Raw genomic sequence first — 15,377 nt, 5'->3', positions numbered from 1 at the left:
CTCTTCTTAAAACTCATTAGAACAACCTTTTTCCCAGTCGCAGTCCCCTTCTGCTTTTCCCATGGACTCCCTATATCTGCAGTGATATTTTCAGAACAGACAACAAACATTATGAGGAAATTCAGATTTCTTCACAGCTCTGCTCATTAGTCTGAAGGGCAGTTCTGGCTGCCTGTGTAGCAGCAGGCTCTTGCCAAAGTACAAACCTGCCACCAGGTCTATTCCAGCAGGGCAGGCCTCAGAGACAGGAAAGAAAACACTTTGGCAGTCGTAAAGTCGACAACAATCAAGTAGCTTTACTCACGCTTGAACAGACAGACACACAACACAGTAGTAACAAAGAGTGGGGGCAATTCTGTTTATTTATATCAGTCACTATCTTTTAAAGTGTGATTTTAAAAAATTTATTCACATCCTGCCTCATCTAGAAAAGAATTTGAGGTAATTCAGCACTTAGTACATTATAAAAAATACCATCTAGTTTGTGAAGTAATTGTACAATAAAAGACCTTTTAAAAATCAAAGAACATGAATCTCTTCCACATTAAAATCCAAGAGTGATTTCCTTTTTTTTTTTTTTTTTTTTTTGAGTCAGAGTCTTGCACTGTCGCACAGGCTGGAGTGCAACGGCGTGATCTCGGCTCACTGCAACCTCCACCTCCCGGGTTCAAGCAATTCTCCTGCCTCAGCCTCCCATGTAGCTGGGATTACAGCCACCCACCACCATGCCCGGCTAATTTTTTGTATTTTTAGTAGGTACGGGGTTTCACTGTGTTGGCCAGGCTGGTCTTGAACTCCTGACCTTGTGATCTGCCCGCCTCGGCCTCCCAAAGTGCTGGGATTACAGGCACGAGGCACTGCGCCAGGCCGTGATTTCCTTTTTTAAAAAAGTTCATTGAGAGAGAGACACACCACGCAGGACTGAAAATGGTTCGTCTAAGGGGATTCATGACAGATTTCAGAAACCATGATGAACAGAATGGCCCCAGAGAATCCCCAGCCAGACCCTTTCATCAACAGGAATGATTCCAACATGAAGGTGATACCACCACAGGATCCAGATAGTCCCAGTTTCACTCTGTCATCTAAGCTGGAGTGCAGTGGTGCAGTCTTGGCTCACTGCAGCCTCAACCTCCCAGGTTCAAGTGATCCTCCCACCTTAGCCTCCAAGAAGGTGGGACTACAGCAATATGGAGAAAGCATCAAGAACATATTTAATTCACCCGCCAACAGTATGAAGAGCTTAGGAAGTTCTGTTTAGCCAGACCATGTTCCTAGATAGAAATTTTCAGGAGAAACTAGCTTTGAAACTCAACCTACCAGAGTCAAAAGTAAAGAACACAGTGTCATGGTGAATTGGAGAGGACATGAAGATGATAACCTGGTTGTTTTCACTCAGGAGAAGCCTGGAATGCCTTCTCCAAGAACAGACCACAATCTCCTCTCTTCCCCCACTCCCGGGTTTGGTTTAGGAACCGGTGATTCAAACTGAAGCAGCAGCAGCAATCAGCAAAGCAACCAAACCAGATACCTTCCATCCAAGAAGAATGTGCCCACCTCCCCCAGAACATCCCCCAATCCTTATGCTTTTTCTCCTGTGGTTTCAGATTTCTACAGCTCCCTTCCACCTCAGCCCTTAGACTCTTTCAACTGGGCATGGAACTCTACTTTCACTGAGAGTCCCACAAGTGACTTCTAAATGCAAGATACTCAATGGGAGAGGCTTGTGGCCTCAGTTCCTGCTTTGTACTCTGATGCCTATGACATATCCCAAATCATAGAACTGTACAATCTTCCTGATAAGAATGAGATATCCAGCTATTCTTTCCACTGTCTGTATCAGTATCTCTCACTCACAAAGTACCAGGTAGGAGGACAGGGTTCCTCTCTCGGCACCTTTGCTGGTCCAGCTGTAGGCCTATCTCCCACACAAACCTGGCCCAGTATGATAAAGCATCCAGAAAACCTCCAATATGGTAGACTTTGGATTTCTCTGACCAGAGTACTAATAAATATGGACCATTTAGAAAAGAGGTCTTCTTGCCTCTTATACATGGAAAAAAAAAAGTTCATTAGCAGCAAAAGTTCAAAATTGGAGCAAGAGAGACAGATGACAGTCAATTTAGCGAAAAAAAAAAATAGCACATTTTCATCAGTATCATTTTTGTATTTCCTTTTGGAAGGGCAGTGAAATAACAGCTACTTTAATAAAGGATCAGACAAATGTGACTTGGTTAAAAAATGCTTCAGTGAATCTAAACTAGGGCTTTTTGCTCTCCTTAGGGCCTGCCTACCTAACCCTATGTGAGACTATCAAAGGAATAATAGCCGGGCGCGGTGGCTCACGCCTGTAATCCCAGCACTTTGGGAGGCCGAGGCGGGCGGATCACAAGGTCAGGAGATCGAGACCACGGTGAAACCCCGTCTCTACTAAAAATACAAAAAATTAGCCGGGCGCGGTTGTGGGCGCCTGTAGTCCCAGCTACTCGGGAGGCTGAGGCAGGAGAATGGCGTGAACCCGGGAGGCGGAGCTTGCAGTGAGCCGAGATCGCGCCACTGCACTCCAGCCTGGGCGACAGAGCGAGACTCCGTCTCAAAAAAAAAAAAAAAAAAGGAATAATAAAGCAGCAAGTGTAAAAGCCACTTTTAAGCTATTTTTAAAAAAATTAATATTTTGGCCAGGTGCAGTAGCTCACACCTGTAATAACCAGCACTTTGGGAGGCTGAGGCCTCCCTGGATCAATTGAGGCCAGGAATTCAAGACCAGCTTGGCCAACATGGCAAAACCCATCTCTACTAAAAAAATACAAAAAATTAGCCAGGCCTGATGGCGCATGCCTATAATCCCAGCTACTAGGGAGGCTGAGGCAAGAGAATCACTTGAACCCAGTAGGTGGAGGTTACAGTGAGCCGAGATCATGCCACTGCACTCCAGCCTGGGCAACAAAGCAAGACACACACACACATACACACACTCTCTCTCTTTATACACACACACACACACATATATATACTTTAGAGACGAGATTTCACTCTGTTGCCCAGGTTGGTCTGGAACTCCTGGGCTCAAGCGATTCACCTGCCTTGGCCTCCCAAAGCGCTGAGATTACAGGCATGAGCCACCACACCCAGACTACGCTAATTTTAACTGAGAAATAAATAAGAGTGCCTTAAAGATAACGAAACATTTTAGAATATTAAATTCTAAAAACTATTTAAATATGCTTAAAATCAAAAAGGTATCTTAATAATGGCAAATATGATATAAACACTGTATTTTTAACTGCTTCAGAAAATAAAGATTGTTTATGAGGAGACAAAAATCCCAAGCTCTTCTTAAATTGTACTAATTAAACTTTATATTTATTATAAAAATTATAGGACAAATGCATATAAAACATTGTATTTTATAATAAAATTTGTAACAAATAATTACAAATAAAATTTATAATAAAATGTATAAAATGTAATATAAATACATTTGATGCAAACATTTAGTATGTTATTAATATAGAGGACACAAAAATTATCCTTTATTAGCCAACCGACTAATGGCCTCTATTTCTTCTATTTTGCCTGAGAAATATTGAAGTAATCTATAAAAACTAAAAGGAAGACCACAATTATCTGCAAGGACAGAAGGCCTTCTAATCCAGTTCAATAGAATATGCCACAGTTCTGAGACTCCATGCTTCTAAGTAGGTCATCCATGGAAAACATAATTCATCACTATAGAACAAATTATCTAGATTTATCCAGGCTACAAATTTGTCTTTTCATCACATCTTTTGAACATCTAGTTTCAAATGACAGCAAATTCCTAATATTCGTGAAGCAGAAATAACATTATCTGGTTCCAATTACCACTCTACCCCATACTGGCTATTTTTCTTGATAACAAACACCCCCTGCTTCAAGTGGCAAAGAGACCTACTCCTCATTTTTATGTTTCTTTAGTAAGAAGACTTGTTGGCTCTTCCTAAGTTATTGAAATTAGAATACACTGGGGGGAGGAGGGTAACTATGGAGTTATATTTTTAACTGGAAAACTTTAGCATTTGGCGAAATAGCTAAACACTGTTCCAGAGGACAATTTCATTGCCCATATGCAGATGATGTGGCCTGCAGAACAAAAGCTATTGCTCAGCTATCCCTCTCCTTCCAACGAGATCAACACTAGTAACCAACTGGTGCAGCAAAAAAAAGGCAGCAGAGAATAGGTTTCAATACATATGTGAGGATGATATAGAAAAGACTCTGTATGTACAGAACAGACTCTTTATGCAGAATGGACTCTATGGCCAGGGATGTTTGAACTTCGGCTTTCTCTGCATTTAAAGACAGCCTAACTTCTTTTATCTAAGCACTAAATACTCATTAAGCAATTTGCATTAAAGCCTGCATGCATCAGAAGTGGGCCCAGAAAAGATCCATTTCACCACAATGGGTGTTTGAATATCCTTGGCTATAGAATATTACCTAGGTAGTAAACACAGTATAATTGAAACTGGAGCAGTTTAATCTTTTTTTTTTTTTTTTGAGACGGAATCTCACTCTGTTGCCCAGGCTGGAGTGCAGTGGCACGATCTCAGCTCACCACAACCTCTGTCTCCTGGGTTCAAGTGATTTTCTGCCTCAGCCTCCTGAGTAGCTGGGATTACAGTTGCGCACCACCACGCCCAGCTAATTTTTGTATTTTTAGTAGAGACAGCTACTAGGGAGGCTGAGGCAAGAGAATCACTTGAACCCAGGAGGTGGAGGTTATAGTGAGCCGAGATCATGCCACTGCACTCCAGCCTGTTTCACCACGTCAGTTAGGCTGGTGTCGAACTCCTGACCTTGTGATCCACCCGCCTCGGCCTCCCAAAGTGCGGGATTACAGGTGTGAGCCACCGCACCTGGACAGTTTAATCTTTAAATATCATTCCAACAAAGACCAGAATGGAAAGCAATGTAATAGGTTAAAAAAAGGCCGGGCGCGGTGGCTCAAGCCTGTAATCCCAGCACTTTGGGAGGCCGAGACGGCCAGATCACGAGGTCAGGAGATCGAGACCATCCTGGCTAACACGGTGAAACCCCGTATCTACTAAAAAATACAAAAAACTAGCCGGGCGAGGTGGCGGGTGCCTGTAGTCCCAGCTACTCGGAAGGCTGAGGCAGGAGAATGGCGTAAACCCGGGAGGCGGAGCTTGCAGTGAGCTGAGATCCGGCCACTGCACTCCAGCCTGGGCCACAAAGCGAGACTCCGTCTCAAAAAAAAAAAAAAAAAAAAAAAAAAAGTAGAGGCAGGGTCTCACTATGTTGCCCAGGTCAATCTCAAACTCCTGGGCTCAAGCAAGTCTCCTGCCTTGACCTCGCAAGTGCTGGGATTAGCAATATGGCTTTAAAATGATCTTAGGCCAGGCACAGTGGCGCATGTCTATGATCCCAGCACTTCAGGAGGCCAAGGTGAGTGGATCACTTGAGGTCAGGAGTTCAAGACCAGCCTGGCCAACATGGTGTATTTTTGTATTCTACTAAAAATACAAAAATTAGCCAGGCATGGTGGCGTGTGCCTGTAATCCCAGTTACTTGGGAGGCTGAAGCAGGAGAATCACTTGAAACCAAGAGGCTGACGCTGTAATGAGCCGAGACTGCGCCACTGCACTGCAGCCTGGATGACAGGGTGAGACTGTCTCAAAAAAATGAAAAAAGAACAGGCCAGGCATGGTGGCTCACACCTATAATCCCAGCCTTTGGGAGGCCAAGGTGGGTGGATCACTTGAGGTTGACCAGCCTGGTCAACATAGTGAAACCCTGTCTCTACTAAGAAAAAACAACAACAACAACAAAAATTAGCCAGACATGGTGGCGCATGCCTGTCATTCCAGCTACTCGGGAGGCTGAGGTTACAGTGAGCCGAGATGGCACCACTGTACTCCAGCCTGGGAAACAAACAGCCTGGGAGCAAGACCCTGTCTCAAAAAAATAATAATAATAAAGAAAGAAAAATGATCCCATTTTTATGACAGAGAGGAATGGCTGGAAAACAAGGAAAGTCTAAACAAACTGAACTAGCTTGAACTCATTCATTCTTTCAAGAAATACCTGAGTGCCTCTTTTGTGCCAGGTCTACTCTAGCCGCTGGGGATACAGCAAGAAGGAAGACAAATCCCCTGCCTTCATGACGATTCTTTTCTAGCCCAAGAGTCAGGACAACAAATGTACAAATATACATGGTTATGGGGATAATGCCTAGGTCAGAGCCTTCTTATAGAGAGAGCAATGAAGGACAGAGTAGCATAAAAGGGAAGGGCCAGATTGTGGAGGGCCTTATAGGACTGCATTAAGAAGTTTGGACTTGAGGGGGGCGGGGAGAGATAGCATTAGGAGATATACCTAATGTAAATGATGAGTTAATGGGTACAGCACACCAACATGGCACATGTTTATATATGTAACAAACCTGCACATTGTGCACATGTACCCTAGAACTTAAAGTATAATAAAAAAAAGAAGAAGTTTGGACTTTATTCTAAGTGAAAGTAGAAATCATTGGATGATACATATATTTTTTGAGACAGATTCTCACCCTGTCACCTAGGCTGGAGTGCAGGGGTGCAGTCACGGCTCACAGCAGCCTCAAACTCCTGGGCTCAGGTGATTGTCCCACCTCAGCCTCTCAAGTAGCTGGAACTGCAGGTGCATGCTACCTCACCCAGCTAATTTTTTGTATTTTTTGTAGAGATGAGGTTTCATCATGTTGCCCAGGCTGGTTTCAAAATCCTGGGCTCAATCGATCCTCCTGCCTCGGCTTCCCAAAGTGCTGAGATAATAGGCATGAGCCACCACACCTGGCACATTAGATGATTTTTAGGGGGCATAGCAGAATCTGAGATATTTTCTAAATATGAATCTGGGAGTATATATTCAGGACAGCTTGAATCTATACTCCAGGGTAAAAAAATTAAAAATAAAAAAAATAAAGATGAATCTGCCTGCTCCGTAGAAAATGGAGGAAAGCAGGAGCAGAAAGACTGGTTAAGGGAGATATTGCAAAATTCAAAGCCAAAGCCAATGGAAGTTTGAACTAGTTTGGCAGAGGTTGCAATGATAATCAGAGTTAGACAAACCAGTTAAAGAGCTGCCAGATCCATTTTAAAAGAAGGTAACAGTTCCATTTTCTTAATGAACTTAACTAGTAGAAAACAAATATATCTCAATTTAATTTAAAAAGAAGACTCCATTAAAATGAAAACTATCCTGCTTACTATTTATTTTTATTTTTATATTTTGAGACAGAGTCTCGCTCTGTCACCCAGGTTGGAGTGCAGTGGTGTGATCTCACCTCACTGTGACCTCCACCTTCTGGGTGCAAGTCATTCTCCTGCCTTAGCCTCCTGAGTAGCTGGGATTACAGGCGCATGCCACCACAGCTGACTAATTATTGTATTGTTAGTAGAGACTGGGTTTCGTCATGTTGGTCAGGCTGGTCTCAAACTCCTGACCTCAGGTGATCTGCCCACCTTGGCCTCCCAAAGTGTTGGGGTTACAGGCATGAGCAACTGCGCCCAGCCATTAAAAATTATTATTATTTTTTTTAAGAGACAGAGTCTTGCTCTGTCACCCAGGCTGAAGTACAGTGGTGTGATCATGGCTCACTGCAACCTCGACCTTCTGGGTTCAAGCAATTGTCTCACCTCAGCCTCCGCAGTAGCTAGGACTACAGGTGCAAACCACCTTGCCTAGCTAACAGTGTTGTGGTTTTTTTTTTTTTTTTTTTGAGGCGGGGTCTCACTATGTTGCCCAGGCTGGTCTCAAACTCCTGTGTTCAAGCAATCCTCCTGCCTCAGCCTCCCAAAGTGCTGGGATTACAGGAGCAAGTCACTGTGCCCAACCATTAATATTTAAATTTTCTGTAGAGACAGGATCTCATTACATTGCCCAGGTTGGTCTCGAACTCCTTGGCCTCAAGTGATCCTCCTGCTTCAGCCTCCCGGAGTGCTTGGAATACAGGTATGAGCCACCTCAGCCAGCTGTGTGGGTGCACTATTAAAGTGTTTTTTTTTTTTTATTTTATTTATTTATTTTTTTTTTGAGGCAGAGTCTCGCTCTGCCGCCCAGGTTGGAGTGCAGTGGCCAGATCTCAGCTCACTGCAAGCTCCGCCTCCCGGGTTCACGCCATTCTCCGGCCTCAGCCTCCCGAGTAGCTGGGACTACAGGCGCCCGCCACCTCGCCTGGCTAGTTTTTTGTATTTTTAGTAGAGACGGGGTTTCACCGTGTTAGCCAGGATGGTCTCGATCTCCTGACCTCGTGATCCGCCCGTCTCGGCCTCCCAAAGTGCTGGGATTACAGGCTTGAGCCACCGCGCCCGGCCTAAGTGTTTTTTTTTTAGACAGAGTCTTGCTCTGTTGCCCAGGCCGGCACGTCTAGGCTCACTGCAACCTCCTCCTCCTCCTCCAGGGTTCAAGCGATTCTCCTGCTTCAGCCTCCAGAGTAGCTGGGACTACAGGTGTGTGCCACCACACCCGGCTAATTTTTGTATTTTTAGTAGAGGCGGGGTTTCACCATGTTGGCCAGGTTCGTCTCGAACTCCTGACCTCAAGTGATCTGCCTGCCTTGGCCTCCCAAAGTGCTGGGATTACAGGTATGAGCCACCATGTCCATCAGATTTTAAAAATTTTGTTTGTTTATTTATATTAGACAGAGTCTCACTCTGTCACTCAGGCTAGAGTCCAGTGGCATGATCTCAGTCACTGCAACCTCCACCTCCCGGGTTCAAGTAATTCTCCTGCCTCAGCCTCCCGAGTAGCTGGGATCACAGGCGCACACCACCATGCCTGGCTAATTTTTGTATTTTTAGTAAAGACAAGGTTTCACCATGTTGGCCAGGCTGGTCTCGAACTCCTGACCTCAGGTGATCCACCTGCCTCGGCCTCCCAAAGTGCTGGCAGTACAGGCATGAGCCACCATGCCCAGTCTGTTTTTATTTTTTTGAGAGAGGCTATTGTTCTATTACCTAGGCTAGAGCACCATGGCACAATCTCATCTCACTGTAGCCTTGACCTCCCAGGCTCAAGCAATCCTCCCATTTCAGCCTCCTAAGTAGCTGGGACTAGAGGCACGTGCCACCATGCCGAGCTAATTTTTTCTATTTTCTGTAAAGACGAGGTCTTGCTATGTTGTCCAGGCTGGTCTCAAACTCCTCGGGCTCAAGCTATCCTCCTGCCTTGGCCTCCTAAAGTGCTGGGATTACAAGTGTGAGCCACCGTGCCTGGCCTTGTTTTTTTTGTTGTTGTTGACACAGGGTCTTTACCCAGGCTGGAGTGTAGTGGCACAAACATGGCTCACCAAAGCCTCAACCTTCCGGGCCTAAGTAATCCTCTTGTCTCAACCTCCTAAGTAGCTGGAACCACAAGTGTGTGCCACCATGCCTAGCTAATTTTTTTAAATTTTATTTTATGTAGAGATGGAGAATCGCCATGTTGCCTAGGCTGATCTTTAACTCCCAGGCTCAAGCGATCCTCCCACCTTAGACTCCCAAAGTGTTAGGATAACAGGCGTTAGCCACTGCACCTGGCAAAATGTTGTTTTGTTTAAGGAATAGTAGCTGACTTTTGATTTGGCCTGATTTGTATTTGGTTTGTTCAATAATTAAGATGCGGGCCGGGCACGGTGGCTCATGCCTATAATCCCAGCACTTTGGGAGGCAGAGGTGGGCGGACCACCTGAGTTTGGGAGATCAAGACAATCCTGGCTACCATGGTGAAACCCCGTCTCTAGTAAAAATGCAAAAAATTAGCCAGGCGTGGTGAAACATGCCTGTGATCCCAGCTACTAAGGAGGCTGAGGCAGGAGAATCGCTTGAACCCAGGAGGTAGAGGTTGCGGTGAGCCCAGATCACGCCATTGCACTCCAGCCTGAGCAACAAGAGCGAAACTCCATCTAAAAATAAATAAATAAGTAAGATGCAGATAATATTTAAAACACTTTGGCTTTCTTTGCAAATAAATACCTTTATATATATATATATATAAATAGTAACTTCTTTGATCTAAGCACTAAACAATCATTAAGCAATTAGTTAGCATTAAAGCCTGGATAGATGAGAAGCGGGCCAAGAAAAGATCCATTTCACCTCAACAGTACAGCATAATGGTTTAGTCAACATAATGTTGAAACCATTCACAACTATTTCAGAGCTTTGGTGAATGATGCTGCTACTATGGTTCAGAGAAAGACACTGACAGCAACAAAATATCACTGTGCAACTACTGAAGTGATAGTGAATGAATGAACAGGCTTTACAACAATACTTCTTTTTCTTTGCTTTTCCTGTTCCTCTCAATTAACCATGTTAAAACTACATCTGAAAACTAGACTCGCTCAAACAGGTAAGTAATAACTCAAATCACCACTACTTTTTTCTAATGTCAAAAGATATTAGATATATTCCAGGTATACTAGAATATACCTAGCTTTTTTTTTTTTTTTTTTTTTTGAGACAGAGTCTCACTCTGTCGCCCAGGCTGGAGTGCAGTGGCACGATCTCGGCTCACTGAAACCTCCACCTCCTGGGTTCACATCATTCTCTTGCCTCAGCCTCCCAAGTAGCTGGGATTATAGGCATGGGAAACCACAACTGGCTAGTTTGGTATTTTTAGTAGAGATGGGGTTTCATCATGTTAGTCACACTGGTCTTGAACTCCTGACCTCAGGTGATCCACCTGTGTTGGCCTCCCAAAGTGCTGGGATTACAGGCGTGAACCACCGCGCCCCGCCAAGACCTAGCATTTAAAAGTGATACACCTAGGCTAACAGCTGCCAAATACTTACGTCAAATCTCACAAAGTAAAGCTTCTAACACTTCCTCCCAAAATATCAGCCTTTAAAATTAAAATTACATATTCTGATTAAGAGTAACTCTATTTCGGCCGGGCGCGGTGGCTCACGCCTGTAATCCCAGCACTTTGCGAGGCCAAGGCGGGTGGATCACAAGGTCAGGAGATCGAGACCAGGTGAAACCCCGTCTCTACTAAAAATACAAAAAATTAGCCGGGCGCGGTGGCAGGTGCCTGTAGTCCCAGCTACTTGGGAGGCTGAGGCAGGAGAATGGCAGGAACCCGGGAGGCGGAGCTTGCAGTGAGCCGAGATCGCACCACTGCACTCCAGCCAGGGGGACAGAGCGAGACTCCGTCTCAAAAAAAAAAAAAAAAAGAGTAACTCTATTTCTAATATTTTTAAATGTGAAAAATAACATGTATGATTGATGGCCTAAGGTTTTTGGTACCATTCTTTAAGAAAAGTGTCTTCGACCAGCCTGGCCAACATGGTGAAACCCCGTCTCTACTAAAAATACAAAAATTAGCCAAGCATGGTGGCACACACCTGTAATCCCAGCTACTCGGGAGGCTGAGGCAGGAGAATCGCTTGGACCTGGGAGGCAGAGGTTGCAGTGAGCCAAGATCACGCCACTGCACTCCAGCCTGGGCATCAGAGTGAGACTCGATCTCAAAAAAAGAAAAAACAAGTGTCTTCCTGTGGCTGACCATGGTGGCCATCACCTGTAGTCTCAACTACTCTGCAGGCTGAGGTAGGAGGAATCACTTGAGCCCAACAGGTCGAGGCTGTGGTACACTATGATCATTCCTGTGAACAGCTACTGAACTCTAGCCTGGGCAACATAGTGAGGACCCATCTCTTTAAAAACAAACAAACAAAAAAAGGGCTAGGCGCAGTGGCTCACGCCTGTAATCCCAGCACTGTGGGAGGCTGAGTCAGGGGGAACACGAGGTCAGGATTTCAAGAGCAGCCTGGCCAACATGGTGAAACTCTGTCTCAACTAAAGATATAAAAAATTAGCTGGGCGTGGTGGCACGCGCCTGTGTCCCCAGCTACTCGGGAGGTTGGGGCAGGAGAATCGCTTGAACCCAGGAGGCACAGGTTGCAGTGAGCCGAGATCACGCCACCACACTCCAGCCCAGAAGACAGACAGACAGACAGACAGAAATAAAGAAAGAAAGGAAGAAAGAAAGGAAGAAAGAAAGGAAGAAAGAAAGGAAGAAAGAAAGGAAGAAAGAAAAGAAAAAGGAAAGAAAGGTTTCTTTCTCAAAAACTAATGCTTTCTCTTGTGTCAAGTTGCTCACTATAATCAGAAAACTCTAGCACATACATATAGTTTTACCAACTTTCTTTTTTTTTTTTTTTTTTTTGAGACGGAGTCTCACGCTGTTGCCCAGGCTGGAGTGCAGTGGCGCGATCTCGGCTCACTGCAAGCTCCGCCTCCTGGGTTCACGCCATTCTCCTGCCTCAGCCTCCTGAGTAGCTAGGACTACAGGCGCCCGCCACCGCGCCCGGCTAATTTTTTGTATTTTTAGTAGAGACGGGGTTTAGTTTTACCAACTTTCTTATTGCTTTCTACAGAACGTGGATCATAAGTTTTCTAACAAATTTTGAATCCTTTCATGTATTCCTAAATAATACTGTTAATGTTTTTATTTATTTATTTATTTATTTTGAGACGGAGTCTCTCTCTGTTGTGCAGGCTGGAGTGCAGTGGCATGATCTTGGCTCACTGCAACCTCCGCCTCCCGGCTTTAAGCAATTCTCCTGCCTCAGCCTCCTGAGTAGCTGGGACTACAGGCGCGCACCACCATGCCCAAATAATTTTTGTATTTTTAGTAGAGACAGGGTTTCACCATGTTGGCCAGGATTGTCTCTATCTTGACATCGTGATCCTCCCGCCTCGGGCTCCCAAAGTGCTGGGATTACAGGCGTGAGTCAGAACACCCGGCCCAAGTAATACTGCTAATGATTTAACCTACACGTCCTAAGGATGACATATTATTTGTATGTATAACACTTCTATTTAGATTTGTGTGTGTGTGTGTGTGAGACAGTCTCACTCTGTCACCCAGGTTAGAGTGCAGTGGTGCGATCTCAGCTCACTGCAACTTCCATCTCCTGGATTCAAGTGATTCTCCTGCATTAGCCTCTCTAGCAGCTGGGATTACAGGAATCCACCACCACACCCAGCTAATATTTGTATTTTTAGTAGAGATGGGATTTCACCATGTTGGGCAGGCTGGTCTCCAACTCCTGACCTGAGGTGATCCACCTGCCTCAGTCTCCCAAAGTGCTGGGATTACAGATGTGAGCCACCATACCCAGCCTATTTAGATGTTTTACACACTAACGATATTCAAAATATTGATCCTATATTCAAAAATAAATCCAAAACATAGACTCTATTTTTTAAAAAATGAGTATTAAAAATTATTATACTATAAAACTATTTCATGGCCAAGTAAGGTGGCTCACACCTGTAATCCCTGCACTTTGGGAGGCTGAGACGGACAGATCACCTGAGGTCAGGAATTTGAGACCAGCTTGGCCAACATGGTAAAACCTCATCTCTACTAAAAATACAAAAAAAAAAAATTAGGCGTGGTGACATGTGCCTTTAGTCCCAGCTACTTGGGAGGCTGAAGTGGGAGAATCTCCTGAACCCGGGAGGCGGAAGTTGCAGTGAGCCAAGATCACGGCACTGAACTCCAGCCTCGGTGACAGAGCGAGGCGCTGTCTCAAAACAACAACAACAACAAACTATTTCATCATATATTTGAGGATCTGGTTTTTTAAGCAAGTCGTCTACTCACTTTCCCTACCTTGCTCCAAAAGCATAAGCAGGAATCATATATTAAATAACACCTTCCTGAACTTTGTCAAGGAAGTCCGTGAAAAATACAGATTAAGATATAGTTATAAATAAAAATTAAAATTTACAACTGCAAATCAAAAAGTAAACTATGGCTGGCTAAGCTTACCCCTAAATTCTAATTCTAAAGGAAGATTTCTCCAAACAGCAGGTGGATGAAATTTCAATGAACATCAAAGAACGCTACAGAAGAGGGTAAAAAATGTGTTAACTTTCCTTGGGAGTCCATCATGGTGACCCTGAGGGGTTACTAAGAATGAAATAATGATTTAGAATAGAATGCTTCGAAACAGCAATGGCAGAGTATTAACAAATGTATTAACACTTTAAAACAAACAATCCAGTTGTCCCCGGCCCACTTTCTTATTTTAGTCCTAGCACATGAGTCACATAACTTGCAGACTGATAACAAGAAGTCCCCGCTGCTGTGTCCTCATGTCAGTGACAGAGGCAACTCTCCTTTATTATATTTTCAAAAGGTGAAATGTATGAAATTTCTGGGTGGGGGGAGATACCAAATGTCTGTGTGCCTATAGTTATTAATAAGTTAACTACCAAGTAATTACGGAAAAAATAATGCTTAAAAAGAGGGCAAAGATTAGGCTTTAGGGTAACAATAATTGGACCCTCCCCAGATAATTCTAATTCATTGAACGCTTGCATAACTCGAAGTTGAGAAAAAATTTTTGAGGAAATATCTCGAGTACCAGAAGTTAGTCCAATGCAAAGTACAAGTGCTACTAAAAAGGATCCGGCCCTTTCCACTACTCACATCTTAATGTAATGCATAAAGGGAGCGAAGACTGCGAGTGCCCAAAAAGATGCAGAAACCTGACCTTGCCCACAAGTCGAATAGTTCTGCACCCCTCCCCCAGCTTCCCCGGGAGCCGGTTCACGCAATCCCAATTGGTCAGTCTGCTTATTCCAGCACCTGCCTGGCAGTGACAAGGGAATCTCCAGGGGAAGACGAGAAGCTCTGAAAGGAGGCGGCCTGGGAAACTGTGAGGCCCAGAAGTACAGGGTTTGAAAAGGAAAAGGAGAGAACCTTCGAAGGGATGAGGTCGGGCGGTTAGGGGCTAATGGGAACATGGCTTGCGAGGACGGCTGGGGAACAGGGAAAGGAGATCTCTGGAGGGCCCAGGTGAGGTGACAGGATGAGGGCCGCCGGCGGGCAGCCAAAAGAGAAGAGCGAAGGGGCTGGAAGGCCTAGAAACACACGCGGAGAGAGGCGAGAGGAGCTGTGAGGCGCGAGAAGGGCCCAGGCTGCAAAGGTTAGCGCTGCAGGGGCGACAGGGGCTGCAGGGGCAGGGAGGGCAGGGACTCAGGGGCCGGCCCTAGAGCGTGGACTCACGTTCTCCCACCAGCAGGATCCGCACGTCTTTCTTCATGTCGGCGGCTCTCGGGGGCCGGCCTCCGCCCGCACGCATGGAGTGGACTCCTCTCACCGGGAGCGCCCACCCCACGGCGCCACCTGCCAGCCTCTTCGGCCGCCGAGGCCCGCCGTGCCGCCCCCTCAGTTGCTTCCCTGCAAGAGAGCTGGGACAGCACCAGCTCCGCCTCCTCCGGCCCAGCGGGCGGCGGCGGCGGGGACGACGGCACGCGGCGAGGGACACGGGCTTTCGGAACGCGAACGCTCTCAGCGCCGGAACAGCGTTCCCGCGGCCACGCAGCCGCAGCGCA

General features: G+C 45.4%; 1 protein-coding gene and 1 pseudogene across 12 annotated transcripts in view; one reads left to right on the top strand and one right to left on the bottom strand.

Moving 5' to 3' along the window:
• The window catches only part of RHOT1 (ras homolog family member T1), an 83,937-nt gene extending 68,691 nt beyond the window's left edge, over positions 1–15,246 (bottom strand). For all 12 annotated transcript variants that reach the window (XM_028836194.2, XM_028836190.2, XM_028836193.2 and 9 more), the window contains exon 1: positions 15,049–15,246. In XM_028836194.2, coding sequence (XP_028692027.1) covers positions 15,049–15,124 — 76 coding nt within the window. In that variant the 5' untranslated portion in view covers positions 15,125–15,246. The remainder of the gene's footprint in view (positions 1–15,048) is intronic.
• On the top strand, positions 1,483–14,677 carry LOC144335206 (arginine-fifty homeobox pseudogene; annotated as a pseudogene).
• Positions 15,247–15,377: the final 131 nt, after the last annotated feature.

This window comes from Macaca mulatta, chromosome 16, assembly GCF_049350105.2.
Source record: "Macaca mulatta isolate MMU2019108-1 chromosome 16, T2T-MMU8v2.0, whole genome shotgun sequence".
In the NCBI taxonomy this organism is placed as follows: Eukaryota; Metazoa; Chordata; class Mammalia; order Primates; family Cercopithecidae; genus Macaca; species Macaca mulatta.
This window is presented reverse-complemented; position numbering and strand designations above follow the sequence as displayed.